At 37.7% G+C, this 19194-nt stretch overlaps 1 protein-coding gene across 1 annotated transcript; it reads right to left on the bottom strand.

Moving 5' to 3' along the window:
* Nucleotides 1-16660: 16660 nt before the first annotated feature.
* On the bottom strand, nucleotides 16661-17444 carry LOC133805972 (uncharacterized). Its single transcript, XM_062244116.1, has 2 exons — nucleotides 17310-17444; nucleotides 16661-17227 (listed from the first exon to the last, which is right to left on the bottom strand). The coding sequence occupies exons 1-2, from the start codon at nucleotides 17442-17444 to the stop codon at nucleotides 16661-16663; spliced, it is 702 nt and encodes a 233-aa protein (XP_062100100.1).
* Between the last annotated feature and the right edge of the window lie 1750 nt (nucleotides 17445-19194).

The following is a 19194-nucleotide window of genomic DNA, read 5'->3' as shown; positions in this document are numbered from 1 at the left end:
ATCACTCGTTATTTCAACTCAAAGGTCAAGAAACGCATCTTTAGCATAGGCGACCTGATGCTCAGAAGAGTCTTCTTAGCCGGTAAGGATCCCAAGGACGGAGTGTTGGGGCCAAACTAGGAAGGACCCTATCAAATAATAGAGGTTGTGAAAGAAGGAACCTTTAAGCTAGCTCAGCTTAATGGAGAAGCAGTCCCACGAAATTGGAACGCTATACACCTGAAGAAATATTATCAGTAATACTTTTGTAAGGCTTAGTTAGAAAATCCGCCTTGCTTTATTAAATAATGAGATAGTTTCTTCGTATTATTGTATATTTTTGTGGACGTAATGTTAAAAGAGCACGTTTCAAGTAACCACGAAAGGTCCTTTCCTGGTTACTTGGGGAGCATACATCCTGGAAATAACCAGGTCCTAAAACTTAGAAGTTGATTCAAATTGGTTAATCGATGTTTTTCTTAAAAAGCACGAGATATCAATAAAGAATTAACGCGAACTAATCTTTTAAAATCAACGTCCTGGAAATAACCAGCTCCTAAAACTTAGAAGTTGATTCAAATTGGTTAATCGATGTTTTTCTTAAAAAGCACGAGATATCAATAAAGAATTAACGCGAACTAAGCTTTTAAAATCAACGTCCTGGAAATAACCATGTCCTAAAACTTAGAAGTTGATTCAAATTGGTTAATCGATGTTTTTCTTAAAAAGCATGAGATATCAATAAAGAATTAACGCGAACTAAGATTTTAAAATCAACGTCCTGGATACAACCAGGTCCTAAACTTAGAAGTTGATTCAAATTGATTAATCGATGTTTTTCTTAAAAAGCAAGAAATATCAATAAAGAATTAACGCGAACTAAGTTTTTAAAATCAACGTCCTGGATACAACCAGGTCCTAAAACTTAGAAGTTGATTTAAATTGGTTAATCGATGTTTTTCTTAGAAAGCACGAGATATCAATAAAAAATTAACGCAAACTAAGTTTTTACCAAATGCGCTAAAAATAAATAACAATAATGGTAAAAGTATATTAAAATGAAACTCGGGAAAACCAATTGTCTCAAGGAGAAAAACCTCGTGGTAAAAGATTACAAATAAATAAAAATAAAAATTCTAGGCCCCCCCAGGCCGTTCCGTTGAGGTCACCCCTTCGGTCTCCTGCTCGCCTGCAGCGGAAGTCTCCCTGGTCTCAGAGGGTGCCTCCTGTTGAAGATGAGCCTTGAACTTCTCGAGGAAGGGCTCCCACACCTCTGGCACCAGGAAGGAGAAATCGCCATCCTGGTTGAAGGCCCAGCAATGATAGAGCATGGCTTCCATGGAGGAGCTGGAAGATGCCCTCTCTGCAACAAGGGCGGCCTTGGCCTCCTCAAGCTCGGCCTTCGCAGCGGCCAAGGCAGCCTATGCAGCCTCGAGATCGGTTTTTGCCGCAGCCAAGGCGCCCTGTGCGGCTTCCAGATCGGCCTTCGCAGCGGCCAATGCGACCTGTGCGACCTTTTCGCTTTCCTTGACAGCCGTCAGGGCAGCCTTGGCATCTCGCTCTTGCTGTAGTGCAGACACGAGAGTGGCCTGAGCAGTCTAGAACTCTCCCTTGATCTTGTCAAACCTGGCCCTGGACCGAGCTATGCTACGGTGTAGAGTCAAAGCCGCCTGAAAAGGAAAAGATAGTAAGGCATGTGCTAAAGAGAAAGCAAAGAAAATTGACTAAGTTAACTAGGTAACCTTACCATGAGGTTCATCCCCAATGAAGACTCCATGACATTCTCGGGGCTCCTCGTCTCGATCTCCCGCAAGTCCCTCGGGGTGGCGTTGTAGTAATGCTCCACCGTATAGCTCGCGGTCTCGTAGACCGTCCCTCGGAAGGCCTCGGGGAGTTTCTCCAAAGCTTGAGTGCTAACCGGTATACGCACGTTGGGAGTGGGAGCTGGCGGGGTTCCATTTGGTGCCTCCTGATCCCGAGCAGGGACCAGAGGTCGTGGAGGAGGTGGAGGCATGTTCTCCATTGTTGCAGGGGCCTGGCTCCTCCCCTTAGAGGGAGACTTGGAGACGGGCCCGGAAGGAGTCTTCTTGGTAAACTGGGGCTTCTTGAACAGTGGCCCGGACGATCCGGAGGGAGGATTCCCCCCCTGGAAGATGGACCGCAAGACGTTGTCTCCGGGCTGTGCCATCTCTTCACCTGAAACAAAAAGAAGGAAGCGTTAGGACACATGTAAGGTTATTCGATTATAAGAAAAATCTAAGGATGTATTGAAAAGGTCCTACCCTCTGAGCTAGAGGAGGAATCTATTGCCATGACCTCCGGCCGCAGAGCTTCTATGGGGGACTCTAGGTTTATAACTTCGCTAATGAGAGGGGGCTCGGGGTCCAGATCAGCCTCAGGACTAGACTCCTCTACATACTGCCTAAGCCCCAGAGCGACTACACCCTCCAGAAGGGAGGGCCATGAACTAAGGTTGGTCCCATACTCCTCGAAAAAGGCTGACCTAAAAGTCAGGGTGTTGTCTACTGCTACAGTGCCCCTAGGGCGGCTCATGTCATAGGGTAGCACCAGTTGATCTACACACTGGAGTAGGGTTGTGTTAAGGTCTGGGTCATCTTGGTGACGATGTATGAGCTAGCTTGGGTTAAACCTAGCGAGCCGAAGGTCTATGGCAGCCCTGTCTAAGTCCCTAAATAGGTATGGGTTCCCTTGGCCAGAGGGGTCGGCTGCTGCCCCGGATTAGATCCGATTCGCGTCAAGGCCCTGGGCAACCTCGAGGGCCCGCTTCCGGCGCATGAGCGGCACCTCGTCTTCCTCGTCCTGCTCGTCATTCACCGTAGCACCCCCTTCGGGGATGGGCACCAACTCACGAGCTACTGGGATAGCCCGCGACCTCCTCAAGGCCAGGGTCTGGCCCAGAGAAATTAACTTGCACGCCAGCATCGTCTCATTAGACACGAGCTGGCGGTAGTCTTTTTCACTTGGTGGGATCCCCGCCAAGGTCTCATATTGACCCCTGAGGGTCACCGATTTGGCCATCCTCGCAAAAATGGCTGTGCGATGGTATTTAAGTCAATACACATGGAAAAAAACAAATCATTGTGATGATTTTTCAAGCTGAGGATAGAAAGAACTTACGAGGACGGTTGAAGTAGTGGTGATCGCAGTTGCGAAACCCCGTCGACATAAAGAACTGGTCCTTGAAGTCGTTGGGGTGGTTGGACAGCTTGATGACTGCAGCAGAGTTGGGAAAATGGGTCAGGTAGTAGAACTCATCACCTCGCCCCTGTTGATCCGGGCTGGCTTTGAGGCAAAGAAAATAAAGGATGTCCGCTGGTTTAGGGACCTCCCACTCATGCTTCAGGAAGAGGTACCTCAGCCCCGCCAACAGACGGTAAGATTTAGGGGGCGGTTGGAAAGGAGCCAGCCTCACGTAGTTTAGAAAGTCCACGAAGTACTGGTCCAAAGGAAGGAAGGCCCCGACCTTGAGGTGTTCGTCGCTCTAGGCCGCGAACTCCTCGTCGAGAGGCGTGCAGCTCCTCTTGCCCTTGAGGGGAGGTCGGGCAACAAGAGCGCCTATCCCAATTTTGATGTTATGGGACAGCAAGATCTCGTCGACCTTCCCTTGAGTCGTAACCTTCGAGACTATCCTCTCTTCCTCGAAGAAGGCGCAGGTCCCACCTCGACCTCTTTCTCCGGGTGGGACCAAAGTGGGGGATTGGAGATTCAGTGACTATCTCTTTCCCCTTGCTGGCCTGCTGGGATGACGAGCCGGCGGCGCTCTTTTTGGGCATGTTCTTCCTGGGCCCCATCTGGTCGCCTAGCGAACAAAGATGAAGAAAGTTTAGATAGGCGACCTAAAAATAGAAAAGGGAATCTAGCGCGAGAAATGATTTTCGTACACGGGTTGAGGTAATCTCAGCCCGCGGTGCGTGAGGCCACGCGATGCTGTGATCACGTGCCTATGTTCCCAATGGATCCCCGATTGCTCGGGATCTGTGTGTCAGGAGGGTTAGGATAATGCTTGCCTTGGAGGGAAAGTCTCAAAAAGCAAAACCACCTAGGAAGCGTGACCCCTAAGCTACCCGGTTTTGCACCCCAGAAACCTATCGCCTTCCCCTCTCCAAACAAGCATTCCGTAAGGCTACCCAGAAAAGCTACCCAGAAAAGTTACCCAGAAATTATCTTGTCCTATACATCACATTCCTAAACATGTTCTCATATGATCGATACCCCTAGGATAAAAACCTACGCACAAAACACCAGCCAAAAACAACCTACAGTGTGCGACTAAGAAAGAAGTTTACCTAACAAGAGAAATGGAAATATCAAAACGTGCAACAAGCAGAGGACTTACAGTGTTTTTGCCGTGTGAAAGTCGCAAGAAGCATAGGAGTCGGAGTCCTGGTGGAGCCTTTAGAACTGGAGTCATGGAGGAACTCTTGTGGCAAGAGCGTAGGGATCTCTGGGACGATAACCGGAAGAAGAAAGACTTCTGAGGCTAAAGAGGAGAGAAGATGAGGAAATTTTTTTCAAATAAAGGGTGGCTCATGGGAAAGGTGGCCAACCTTATATATACGCAAGAGGCAAAGGAACGAGGACCGTTCGATCGCATTAATGCGAGATACGAGGGTCATAACTCAAGAGGCAAAATGATGGCCGAAGATAGGCTAGGCCATTTAATGCAATTCTCAGAAGCCGGACCGTCGCCAACTGTGGTGCTCCACGTTTCCGATACCTGCACAGTGGACGGGACATGAAGAGTTGAAAAAGAAACCTAAAAGCCCCCGTTGTGGTAACAGATGATGTCATGTATCACGAGTAGGGGCTTGGGGGGCAAATGTACGCCCTAAATATCCACGAGTTATTAGCGAGCTGGAAAAGGACATAATTCAGTCTGCCACATGTACATCGTCCACCTGGAGCTGCTGTCATGAGTTTCCACCTCTCCAGCATGAGCTGATTAGAGAGTTAGTCGTCTACTCGAAGGCAGTGGGTCGGCAATACGGATATCACGAGCTAGCGCTATATCAAGCTCGAGGTGCAGCATAGATCTAACACTCGAATCCTTGTAAAGGCTACCACGCAATGTAAACGTGCACATATCAGACATCACGTGTCTATTCCATTCCTGAATTCTCGGACACGTAGTATAAACGTGCGTGTTCAGACACCCCACAACTGGTTTGGGCCATGCGGCCCATTATCCCCCCTTACCTATTGATTAGACTACACCTCACTGTTAGGTTTTAGGAATTAATCATCAGTGTCACAAAGATGACATGATGGGTAAGAAGGTCACGGGATGACCCCCTTTACCAATGCCCATGTATCCTCTCCCTATAAATACCAAGACCCTGGGCGTTGCAAGGGGTTGGCATATTTTTGTAAAGAAACACCCTGTAAGGAATAGTCAAGAGAGATCAATAATATTGACTGGTGGACTAGAGGGATTTTAACCTTCGAACCACCTTAAAGGAAAGGAGTGATAACATTCCCACGATACTAATTTCGCCAGTTTAGAGTTACGTTATTTTCATATTACGGTTCACTATTTAGCACTAATCCATCCTGTTTATTCGTATAACTATCCGTTGGCGAAGAACCGCGTCAACAATAGTCATATTCAAGAAAAGTTGCATTTGTCAATACAAATGTTTTATTTTCTTTTGGACTATAGAAAATTCCACCTCTAGTCTCTTTGGAATATCCCACAAACATGCACACTTTAGAGTGTGATTCCAACTTCCCGGTCTTTCCTTTTAAGCACGTGTGCAGGACATCCCCAAATTTGAAAATGGTGTAAACTAGGTTTACAAACATTCCATAGATCTATGGGTGTCTTTTGGATAGACTTATATGGAACGTCATTCAATATGTATAGAGCACATTGAATCGCATAGCCCCTGAATGACAGTGGTATTGATGAGAAACTCATCATTCATCTAATCATATCTAATAACGTTCTATTCCGTCTTACTGAAACACCATTTTACTGTGGCGTTTCAGGTGTAATGAGTTGGGATTGAATGCCATGCTCACATAGATGGTCCTCGAATTCAAAATCCAAGTACTCTCCTCCTCGATCAAATCGAAGAGCTTTTAGTGATTTACCTAATTGTTTTCAGCTTCTGCTTGAAATTCTTTGAACTTTCTAAAAGTTTAAGATTTTCTTTACATTAAGTGTAGGTAACCATATCTTGAATAATCGTCAATGAAAGTGACGAAATATTCATAACCTCCTCTTGCTTGTACATTAAGTGGATTGCAAACATCCCTATGTACTAGCTGAAGTGGTTCTGTGGCTCTTGAACCTTTAGCAGAGAAAGGTCTCTTGGTCATTTTGCCTTCTAGACAGGATTCGCAAATAGGGAGAGATCCAATAGATGGTTCTCTTAAAGGACTATCCTTTACAAGCCTATTTATTCTGTCTAGACCAATATGGCCCAATCTCATTGCTTCAGATATGTTTCACTATCGGAATCAGTTCAATAGATCTAGGATTAGCTGTTTTAAATAATTCAGAATTATAAAAAAAAAAGTGTCATTCATTATAAGTATGTAAACTTTGTTTATCCCAAAGCATTTGCATAACAAGTAAATAGATAATTTCTTTAAATAATAACTACTTTATTAATAAAAGAAATAAATGTTATGGAAAGATAGAAATAAGTTTCTAGACATTAATAATCAAAATTACTAATTATAAACTAAATTTCTAGACTGTAGTTTTCTTTGTTTAAAGAAATCTAAAATTTCTAAAACAAAATAAAGAAATTTAAATTGTTCAACTAATAATAAAATTACTAAATAAAAACTACTCTCCAACTCCTCCAGCTCTTTACTCGCTATCAAAATCCTCATCAGTCTCTTCCTCCTTTTCAGGGTTCTGATTCTACGAAAGGAAAAACAAAAGAAAAATATATTAGAGGCATATATTTTTGAATTTACTATCCAAAAATTTGAATATGATATTCATTGTATTTGAATCTACTATTCAAAGTTGAAAAATATATGTAAATCTTATTTACCTTTTTCGTTTGATATAAACGATGACACTCAGCAAAGACTTCCTCTGTCATTGCTCGCCACATCTCATGTGCTGAGTCATAGTGTATATATTTTTCCTTTGTTTCGTCAGGCATGGTTGAAAGCATGCAATAACGTGCCAACCGATCAGATTTCATCCAATTTGCATATTTTTCTTCTGCTTCATAGCTAGTAGCCAAAGGTGGTTTTGTTGGAGGTTTTTCACAGACTGTTGACATCATCTTCTTATAAGAAAAAAATGGTCAACATGCCTCGAAGCCAGTGTTGCATATTTTCAAGTTCAAAAACTAAGGATTTGAGAAAAGCATCGGTGTGTAATTCACCAATAGACATTTTTCCTGGCAATAAATATATACAAATAAATATTATTATATTTAGAAAAATAAATATCAAAGTTTTCGGAAATTAAACGTGATGCATGAGCACCATTAAAACACATAAAATAAAGATTAATTTCTACGATAAAATTTTCTAACAATTAAAGTGCCGCCTTAGGGTCGGTCAAATTAATCTTAGAGAATTTATAAGACATTCTTATCTTTATTGTTTAAAACTTAAAATAACTCTTTATTTTCTCTTTTAAACATTAAAGTACTGCTTAGTTTGGTCAAGTTATGATTATCCACTACAAAAGCTTAATCATAACTTTGTGAGTGTAACCCATTATTTCAGAGTTCATGACTTAACTTAGGACATGCCACCTTAGGGTCGGTCAAACCTAAAATACATCATTAGTTCCTATCTTTGTAAGAAATATAACCTTACTATTGATATGTCTAGATACCTTCCTTAGGGGGACGAAAACAAAGTTGTCGCGAGGCGCTATTCATATCTCACGGTGTTATATTAATAATGGAGACCATGAGTTATGTTGAGTTATCAACCCTCTCCCACTCACTATTTTGAAATAAGTGTTTTTAACCTAATTAATTCCAAATTAATTATAACATCTTTAAACCTTATGAACATAATTAAAATTGGAAAAGAAAGTGAGTTTCTAGGTCCATATCCAATTTTAAATTACCAATTATGTTCATCTAAACTTTACTAAAAAAATAATTTTAAAATAAAGTTGGTTCAAAGAAGTTAAGTCATAAAGACTTAAAATTCGGTGTGATATTTTACCAAGTTTTCAAAAATAAAACTAAGTAATTTAATGCAATTGGTTTCGCAAAACAATTCATATAAACATATAGGACAATCCTAATAATCATGTTTCCACTAATGAGATGCATGATTATGACTGTGTGGGTTTTTATGTATGACACAAAATGCATGAACATGTTATCAATCACATGAAAATAATTATTTAAATAAATAAACAATAAATGTTGAACCAGGTGCTTTTGGGTATTTCTAATTTTACAATCTCTTTATAAAATTAAAAAAAAAAATCGTCTTGATCTCCATCGAGCTTCTTTACTTTACTGTCGGTAGGATATGTGTCATTGTTAGTCCAGAATAATAATAAGAAAACAATTTTCTAATTATTTTGATTAATTAAAACAAACTTTTAAATAATCATTATTTTTATTTTTAATTAAAACAAGAAATTGAAATATTTAATTAAAATCTGTTATTTTTAAAATTAAATTTTGAAATAAGATTTTCAAAAAAATTTGTTAGGATAACAAAATTATCACATTATTTAAATATCAAATTTCTAATAAATATGATATTTAACATTTTAAAATTAAAAAAAAAATAACAGAATAATTTCAGAAAAAAAAAAAAAAAATTATGGACTAGCAGGACGAGGACACATGGCGTCAAACGGGACTGCCGGGGCCATTTTGTACGGAACCGTATGGATCAGTACGGACCCGTCTGTATGGACGTCCGTACGACGTCCCCGGCAGCGGCTCGGAGGGTGGCCTCGAAGGAACGGTGGCTGAATTCTAAATCCTGGGCTCCGTTCTGACTTTTGTGTAATCGAAATTACAATTTTATGGTGTCAAAAACCAAATAAAATTACAAAAATCCTATGCCCTTTAATGGCTTACACAATGATCTAATTATAAACAAAACCTAACCCAAAACACCATACAATTAACGATTCAACATTCCCATGCATTCAATCATATTAAGCCATCCCTTCATTCATCAAAAATAAATAAATGCATAAAATTAAACCCACACAGATTCAATATATATATATATATGCGAAGATGGCTCTGATACCATTTGTTAGTTTTTATAGATCAAATCAGAGATTATACGCAGCGGAACAACAATCAAAATTGTTAATTTAATCCCACAAGATTTTTAGATCTACTTCTTCACATGCATATATATATTTATATTGAATCAAAGACATGAATAGAAAATTACCTCAGGTCCTTCCTTGCTGCTATCTTTTTGTATGGCAAAATCCTTGAGATCTCACACCAAGATCTTCCAAAATGTTCTCAGCACACAAAGAACGAGTGTGGGCTCGCTATACAAAATAATAGGCAAATTCTATTTATCAGATATTCTCAACACATGAGATCTGATAGTTTGGACCTAAGTTTGTGAAGAACAGTGACCTATGCTTGTATCACTGTTCTCTTTCTCTGAGAGAGATTTCAAGATATTTTTCTATCCCTGAAAAATTACGTTCTGAAAAAACTGATATCCTATATTTAATATATCCAATATATTAAAAATAAAATATTAGTTATTTAAATTTTTTGAAAATAACTAATCAGTTATCAGATTTTGATTAAATAATAATATTTTAATCATATTACAATATCTCATTATTTATTTAATATTTAAATAACTAAAATTGAGGAACCAAGAAACTACTCAGAGTCTCTTATGCGTGTAGCACAGTGACTGTGCACTGTGCTACACGTGTACCACATGCCAGGGATAGCATGCGATTTTTCCCAATTTTTTTTCTTATTATTTAAATACCAAAAATCCCAAAAATAAATTAATTATATTTTTGTTAAATCAAATAATTAATTAATTCTCAAATAATTAATTACACATAATTATACAATAATTATATTTGATGCATAGAAAAATATTTTACTTATCAAATAAGTCATTTTGCCCATTTTTGTATTTACCTTTGTCAGTGTTTGTTTGAGCCATTTCGGGGACCATAGACCTATAACATTAAGCTCCAATAAATTGAAACTAAATAATTAAACTCTTTAATTATAATAGTTAATTTATTAATTATGATATTTCTCCACTATGAATTCAGAATTGCACTCTTTATGTTATAGATATACTTTTACATAAATCTTATCTTAAGTCGTCCATTGATATAACCATCTTACAATAGTTCAACCCTCTAATTAATTAGTTCATAAATTAGAATGGAACAATTACCATTTTACCTTTCTAATTCACTTCTTATTCCTTAAGTACCATTAATTCACTAGTGAATAATTAATCTATAATCTAATTATAGATTTGAGCTCAAAATCATTCAGTTCCAGAATTAACCCTTAAGGGAACTAATATACGATCCGTTAGGAAAGATTAGATTTCGTATTGTTGATACATGTTCCCCCAGCCATCCATGATATTAAATCTCCAAAACAAAAGTCATTAGCCTCATTCTATGAAGAGACCTTAACGAATGAATCAAAAGATTTAATAAACATGAACAGGAGTTCACGAACACTCAGGATTTAGGTTGATCTATAAATGATCCTCAGTTATGATATGAATTACAAGTCTTTATTGTTAAATGGTTTTTGGATAAAGACTTTTATTCATATCGGCCAATGTCATATATAATCATATTATATAAAGCACCTTTACCGAGATGTCTTACCACATCAATAATCCGAATCTAGATTATTTGTATCAACATGATACTCAGCAAACCGTACTTACAACCCCAATTAAAGAATTCCATAACTTTAATTTGTTGTTGTTGACTATTTGTATTTATTCATGTGATCTTAATTCTCTCGTACTAATACAAGATCACATCCTCAATAATGAATATAAAAATTTTCTGATATTTACAAAATTATTCAAACAATAATTTAATAATCTAAATATAACAATAATAATAAATCATTGTATTTATTTATTCATAGAAATAACAAATGTCTTTTACAAGCTTTTAGGACACACTCCTAACAGCCTGAGGCTGGGGCAACAGGAGGGGTGGGACTTGCAACCTCCTCCCCCGGGGCAGCATCATCAAATATCTTGGCTGCCTCGGCTGCCTGAGAAACTATCTTCGCGATTTTCTCAAAAGTCGCATCCTCCTCCTCATCAGCCTCCAAGGGATCCTGGCTAACCTAGGATAAAGGGGAAGATCTCCCTCTGTCAAAGATATATAATAATCTTTTTCTGCTGGTCGAGGCTTCAACATCGGAAGGACAATCAATTGCAAACAACATAAAACATTTGGTTAACTCAAATAATGATAAAAGATAAGCATATATATATAAAAAATATAACTTACATTCTTCTTCAATAACATCGGTGAGATGACGAACTTGGTGAAATCCTTGTTCCTCCGATGCGACCAACTAAGCATCATCGGGACCATGTTTCCCAAGCTCACAACAAGCTCTGTCGCAAACTGCTGGATAGCGTCATATGCCCAGTACTGTAAGGCCGGGGCATAACCATACATACCTTACTTGGACTCTTGCTGCACCTTAGCATCCTTCTTGGCCTTTTGCTTCACCATGTTCTTCTTACAAGACTACAATAGCCTCCTATAAGAGTACTTCCCCCATGGATAGCTGAAGAAGTACTCTACGTCGTAAACAATTTTCAGAATATCTCGCCAAATGTGCAACTTGCCCTCAATGGCATTCAGAACCCCCTCAACAAACAAACATAGACCAAGCTTGTACACATCTTCCACAACCGTACAAGTCTTGAAAGCATAGTCCACTTGTGAGAGCTTTACTTTCTCAGCATCATTGAAATACTCCTTTATCAACCGGTCACTGAGATTACGCCCTTCCAACTCTTCTAGTGATGGGAAGGTACTGAAATTCAACCCTGTCACCAGGGCAAACTCTCCCATGCCAAATCTACAAGGCTTCGACCCCAAGAAAAAATGCACCTCATCTTCGTTGTTGCTGGAGATTTTCCTCAGCAACGATTGATGCACCAAGACTCTGGAGAAATTAAACTCTGAAGCCAAAAAGAACTGCTTGAAAGGGGATTCCTTAGCCCTTTCAAGCAGCCCGAGCTCCACAAACCTAGTCTTAATGTGATTTAAAGTACTACTACCTCGATATGTCACTTGACCAGGAAAGTGATCACTAAACGGAGCAAGCAACTTAGGCATCTGCAACAACACATGAAAAAAAATTGGTAAGAAAACAGAATGTTAAACATAATCAGGAAAAAATTCAAAAAAATTTCATCAAAAAACTGAAATAAGCTGTCATCGAGCTCTATCGAGCTATAATCGAGCTGAAACATACACTATCGAGCCAGTGTCGAGCCTATCGAGATAAGCAAAATCTGTCTACATAAATAACCATTGAGCCTATTATCGAACCATTATCGAACCTATCGAGCCCTATTTATTAATACCACAGATCAATCGACCTACTGTCGAACCCTTATCGAACCTATCGAGCCCTTTTAACCTAATACCACAAATCCATCGAGCTCTTATCGATCCACCTTCGAACCATTCAAACTACCCTATCGAGCCTACTATCGAACCATAATCGAGCCTATCGAGCTAGTTTCATATATTACCCATGGATAACATCGAGCTTCTATCGAACCTTATCGAACCTATCGAGCCCTTTTAACCTAATACCACAGATCCATTGAGCTCTTATCGATCCACCATCGAACCATTCAAACTACCCTATCGAGCCTACTATCAAACCATAATCGAGCCTATCGAGCTAGTTTCATATATGACCATGGATAACATCGAGCTTCTATCGAACCTTCATCGAACCTATCGAGCTACTGGTTCAAACCCAGAAAAAACCACAGAAAAATCCAGACCAAAGAACTACCATACCCATTCCACACTACCAGATTCAAAGGGATCAAAACAACAAAAATAATCACGAGGGTTCAAGAATATACCTTAATGAGAAATGGATTCGAGGGGTTCGACCGGTTTTACGACGTGGGTTTCGAGCTTTGCTGTCACTGTTGGCTCGACAGGTTCAACAGGCCGACTTTGGAGAAGAGAAAGAGAGAGCCTGAGATCAACGGTGATGGTTATCGCAGAGGGTTTCCTTCGGTTTTTGGGGTTTTTGGGTTTCCTTCGGATTGGGTTTGGGTTTCAGGGATTGAGAGACTGAGAGAGTGAGAGAGTTTGTGTGGGAAAAAATTTGAGTGGAAAAAAATGAGAGGAGAATTTTTGGTACTTGGTGAAAGTTTAGTACCAATTTAGTGCTGATATTATTTAGTAATTATACCCACTATTATGCATATATAGTGAAATTTCCCTTCTAAATAGACACAAAAGTAGCAGAGAAAGAGGTTGGTGATTCACGCTTTTGAAAGAAAAGTGAAAGGCACGCTCCAACAAAAAAGGAGTAAATTATACAAACAGTTTGTCTACCAAAGCTTGAAGGAACCTACTTTGGAAAATTTAAGTGGCCCTCTAATTAAATAAAATGTCACTATACACACAGATAGCACACATATTTTTTTCACACACTGAGTTGGCATGCCATATCATATAAATTTTAAAAATTCCTTTATTTGCCTTATAACTCCTTAACTTTTAATTATTAATTTCTGTACTATTTTTTTTGCCACTAATGCACGAAGTGTATCCGTCTCTCTTGGTCTTCTACAATACTTTGTTTTATTGTGAAAAAATTACATATATCAGATTCATTCATTTGACGTGCTCATGGCATAAAATGCAATTGATTATCGCGTAGATGAAAATTTTCCACAATTGAATGCTGTTAAAGGTGAGTTTTCTAGTGATCTTTCTATGTTTCTTCATCTCTTCCTTTCTTCATTTTATTTTTATGCAAAACTTATATGGCTGCTGAAGTCATTAAGGATGAGAAAAAATTTAATGAGTGTTCTAAAAAAAAAATAGGAATGATAAGAATGAATCTGAGAAGAATGTATAAGATTAGATTTGATTTAACAAATTGGTTTAATAATTTTTTTCTTTTTTCAAAAAATCATTAAAAAAATACTGGGTTTGTTTTTCATCATGCACAATGTGGACGAATATATATATATATATATAATTTTATGTAAACTAAGACTAGTGCACTAAAAAAATAATAGAATATGTGTCAATAATCAAATCTTACTGAAATTCCGTTTTTATGATTACCAACTTAATAATTTAAATAAAATAATTAATTAATGTACTGTTACATAAATGTTTAAACAGGCACATAAGCTGTTTGAATAGAAACTAGATATGTTTAAACAGTTTATCAACAGAAGATAAAAATGAACATAAAGTAAAGAACACACAAAATTATATGTGGTATCAGCAATCTTTGCGGATTGCTACTAGTCCACGGGGCCACGCCCAGAGAATGAAATTTATTAGAAGAATATCTAAACGATTACACAACCAAATTGACTTATACAAATAAAGACCGCCTCTTGAATTTGTCGCAACTGTTGTAATCTAAACTCCTAATTAAATTTCTAAAGTGCTAAGATCTTGAACTCCCTTCAAATCATAACACTTGCACTTTTCCTCCCGGAAAGTGACTCACGAGCAAGATTTCTCGTGAAGCTTGATGAACGATGTCCAAGTGTGCTCAACCTGCACAATTGTCTCAAATAACACAATACAGAAGTACACTGTAATAAACCACTAAGAACTTGCTGGACTCAAGTTCTTCACACAATAAAAACTCTCTCTAAACTTGAAAAATATTTGGAAAATAATACACCTAGAGAGCTAAAGAAAAACCAACGACCTAAGGATGTCTATATACCATTTATATTCCCTTTAGGTCGTGGAAAACAAATCGGAAACCAATAAGCCAATAAATGGAAAACCTTCCCAAAAAGGAAAGTCAGAATCTGTTCAAACAGACTGCTAATCCATTCAAACAAATTCATTGAACCTGGACAGCTTTTAAACCCAGTTTCCTTAAATAAATAAGAAAACAATATATACATTATCTCTACAAGCTATACACGGTTTCTAGACAAACAAATCAGATCAAGAAATTAAAATAAATACAAATAGTTTCCATATATACAAAAGTCAAGAAAATATATTCTTTTATAGGAAATTATATATTTATTTTATTAACATATATAGAATAACCTGATTAAAAAATATTTCACAGCAAAACAAGAACCAAACAATTTCGAAAATACCACACAATATATTTCGAAAATATATCCATAATTAATTTTGTCAATTTTAGCAAATATGCCAATAAAGGATTTTATAATCTCCCCCTTTGGCAATTTGATAGAAAAAATTAATTCAAAAACCCGCAACACAAATGTTAGTGACAAGTAAAGAGAAAAACCCCCTTGCAAACATGCATTAACTTGTAACAAACATATAAAGAAACTAAGACTTAACTCCCCCTCAAAATAAGAAGGTCCAGAGTTAAACAAAACAACAAACAAAGCATGTTTTTGGAGGTATCTACTCTCCCCCTTTGTGTCTTTCAAAGAAGCCAAAGAATCATAGTGCAAAAATAAAGACAATAATCCTAAGACAAAAGAAAGTATCAATGTTCTTAGGACAAAAGACATAAAAATAAGTAAAACTAAATCGCTGGATCCTTGGACAAAGCTTTAACAGCATCCAAAATAGTACGTTGTAGTCCTTCAACTAACATCACTCGAGCAGCCAAAGAATCAAGAGAGGCTCGAACAACATCTAGCTCTGTAGCAACAGGTCCTGAATCTGTGGGAACATATGAGGATTCATGAGGAATGTCATCCGAGGCAAAATTCAGAGATTGAGGCTTGACTTTCTTGGATGATGGAGCGTCAGTAGCTTCAGTAGTTGGAGCAGATGCTTTGTAGGAAGCAGCAGTAGTGGGAGCCACCAAATCTTCTTGATCTCGCTTGAGATCTTTTTTCTGCATACTCAACACTTTATAAATAACTTGAGGAAAAGGAAGATTCAAGCTTCTCTTATTACCTTTTCGAAATCCAATGATTTGATCATAGATAAACATAGCCAAGTCTACACCAATTTCGGTCCCCAGTTTGTACAAAAAGGAAGCCATGTCAAATGAGATAGTTGCGGTATGAGAAGTCGGTTTCTAATTCGTTGTGGCAAACTTATGAAGAACAACATAAGTGTAGGTGAGATTGGTAACCGAGATGACTGTATTAGGTGGCCATACAATTTTTTGTCCCACTAGTTCAATGATGACCTCATCCTTGTCAAGAGAGTCAAGATCATCATCATTCTCAACATCAAGAGGAAGATACAAAGCCTGTGTAATATCTTGTGGAGAAAAAGAGAACCCCTAACTTACACTTTACAATACGAAGGAGATTTAGGTTCAATAATTTCATCAGTAATATTTGCATAGAATTCCTTGACTATTCTATCCACAAAACCAATAAATTTAACCAAAGAACCTGTCCATTTTCGATCTTGAAGCATAGTTAGCACTCCATAAGGACGATGATCACTCAAGACATAATTTTTCTCAATGAGAAATTTCCTTTGAGCATAGAGAACCATATCACGAGCATTGTCATTATATCAAAAAGTAGGAGAATGAGGTTTGAAATTAACACCTGAGAATCCTTGAGATGGTGTAGAATCAGAGATAGGTCTCTTGCCTTTAGCCTTGGACGACAATGGAGTTGCAACTGGCTCTGTGTCAGATTCGTCTTCTTGTTCAGTATGGACAACGTCTTTTTGTTCTGGCTCATTAGACTCAGCCTCTGATTCAGCATTGTCAGGAACAGATTCATCAGATAAGGTGGTATCGTGGGTTTCTTCAGACTCAGATTTCTCTTCCTCGGGTTCAGATTCAGAGGAAGACGAAGAAGGGGGATGAGCCTTCAATCTTTTCTTGGTAGCAGTCAAGGGGGATGAAGACGAGCCCAACACCAACTTTCTTTTTGGAGCCAAAGAGTTCTTCTTGGAATGGCTCGACTTCATGGGAAACTTGAGTAACCCAGTAGTAGCAGCTTTGGAAGAAGATGAAACAGACTTGGATTTTGCCCTAGCCGCCAGAGATGGTTCAATCGGAAAAGTAGATTGGTTCTTGGCTCGAGAGGGCACCACCACTTCAGTTGGTGGTGCGTCATCGACAATATCAGCCTAGATATCTGGAAACACCATGGGGTGTTCAGTAGAGAAAGATCATCCTCTTGCGTGCCTTGGATTTGGTAGTCCTCCCAACAGATGCCGCAGGTGCTGGAGCAAGTGGAGGCACTGCTAACACAGACGGAGGAGGCGACGGAGATGGCTGAGCAGAGGGCTTTCGGGATTGAGTAGCAGGGATCTTCTTAGAGGAAGCTCCATGAGTTTTCACCATTGTTCTTTCTCTGAAAATCAACAAACACTCACAAAAGCAATGAGAGAAGAAAAAATAAGAAGAAGAAGAAGAAGAGACTAAGAGGGATCGTGGGTGAGTGAGAAAATGGGTAGGTGACAAGCTTTTTAAAGACAAAGACTTTCCCATTTAAGACACACATGGAAAAAAGAAGTTTCTCTTTTTTTTTTTATTTAAAAAAAATAAAAGGAAACAAACCTATTACATAAGATCAGAGAAAAAACTTACCATTTTTTTTGTTTTTTTTATTTAAGGAAATAAAACAAATAGAGAATGCCAACACTAAAAAGGTAACCAAAAAACCCCACACGATCTTCCAATTGAACTTTTTCCTTTTTTTTTATATTTTTTTTATTAAATGAAAAGAGACAACTAAGGAGAATAAAAAAGACAAGAATGCAAAATCTACTCCTATACAATCAGATGTGATCTTTCCCAATTTTTTTCTTTTTAAAAAAAAATGCTAAACAAAGTAAAAAACAATAAAGAGACAAATCATGGTATTCCAAATAGAGTAAGTGGACAAAATAAATTCCTTGGAGACAAAGAATATATTAAATCACACAATAAATGCACAATTTCACATAATTGCCACAAAGATTCAATCCACCATTAATTTCCTTGTCAATCAAATATATATTTTTTAATATAAAAATGCACAAAATAAAATCCAACAAAAAATATCTGCTTTGATCAATGAGTGTCATCCTAAAAAAAATAGAATCAAGCAACTGAAAATAAGTGTTAGTGTATAACATGGATAAGAATACTTGTGAAAATGAAAAAATTAGAAAGAATATTCGAGAGAAATAATGCACAATTCAGTCACAAACACATATTCTTAAGTGAATCAATCAATATGAATTAGTCTTACACACATTTTTTTTTAGTATAAACTGTGTACAATTTTTCTTGCATAGTTTCAAGCATAAGTGTGTGACAGTGTATGCAAGGGAACATTGCCAATGACAAATAAGTCTTTTTCGAAATTGTAAATAATTGTAACCCATGAAGACACTGTCACACTACACCAGTGGTAGCCCTTTTCTATGGTAGCGTATCCTCTTCATAACTCCGAATTACAAAGTTTCAACTTACTCAAAAGACGACTTTCACACACTGATGTTGGTAGCTCTATTCTTACACAGGAGCTTGAAACAATGCTACACAAAAGGAAGCTCAAACAATAAACATTGATTGATTGACTAGAATATGCCTAGGAGGAATTGATTGTTTTTCTCTCAAGAATATACAACTAAAAGCTCATAAACACAAGTCAAATTATCTAGCTTGACACACAACAATTTTTTCAAATTAATTGACAATTTTCTTAAACTTAAACAACACACATTTGATCAAGAGTAACAACACAATAACAAGGAAATTTAAAGAGAACAAACCCCCAAAGATTTTCGGAGGAAATCAAAGCGAACCGAATCAAGAGCTTTAATGAAAATTTCAGCAATCTGCTTATGTGTTTCAATATATTCCAAGACAAGAACTTTATTTTCAACTAATTCTCTTATGAAATGATGACGAATAACAATATGTTTAGTACGTGAATGTTGCACATGATTTTTTGAAATATTAATTGCACTTGTATTATCACAAAAGATAGTTAAAATGTCAAGATCAAACTCATAATCCATCATCATTTGCTTCATCCACAAAAGTTGTGCACAACAACTTCCTGCTGCAATGTATTCGCCCTCAGCTGTTGAGAGAGAAATAG

This window comes from Humulus lupulus, chromosome X (assembly GCF_963169125.1).
Source record: "Humulus lupulus chromosome X, drHumLupu1.1, whole genome shotgun sequence".
Classification (NCBI taxonomy): domain Eukaryota; kingdom Viridiplantae; phylum Streptophyta; class Magnoliopsida; order Rosales; family Cannabaceae; genus Humulus; species Humulus lupulus.
This window is presented reverse-complemented; position numbering and strand designations above follow the sequence as displayed.

Coding starts and splice junctions, on each gene's coding strand:
- LOC133805972 (XM_062244116.1), bottom strand. CDS start 17,444: ATGGTGAAAACTCATGGAGCTTCCTCTAAGAAGATCCCTGCTACTCAA. Junction 17,228..17,309: donor CTCCAGCACCTGCGGCATCT/GTTGGGAGGACT, acceptor CCAGATATCTAG/GCTGATATTGTCGATGACGC.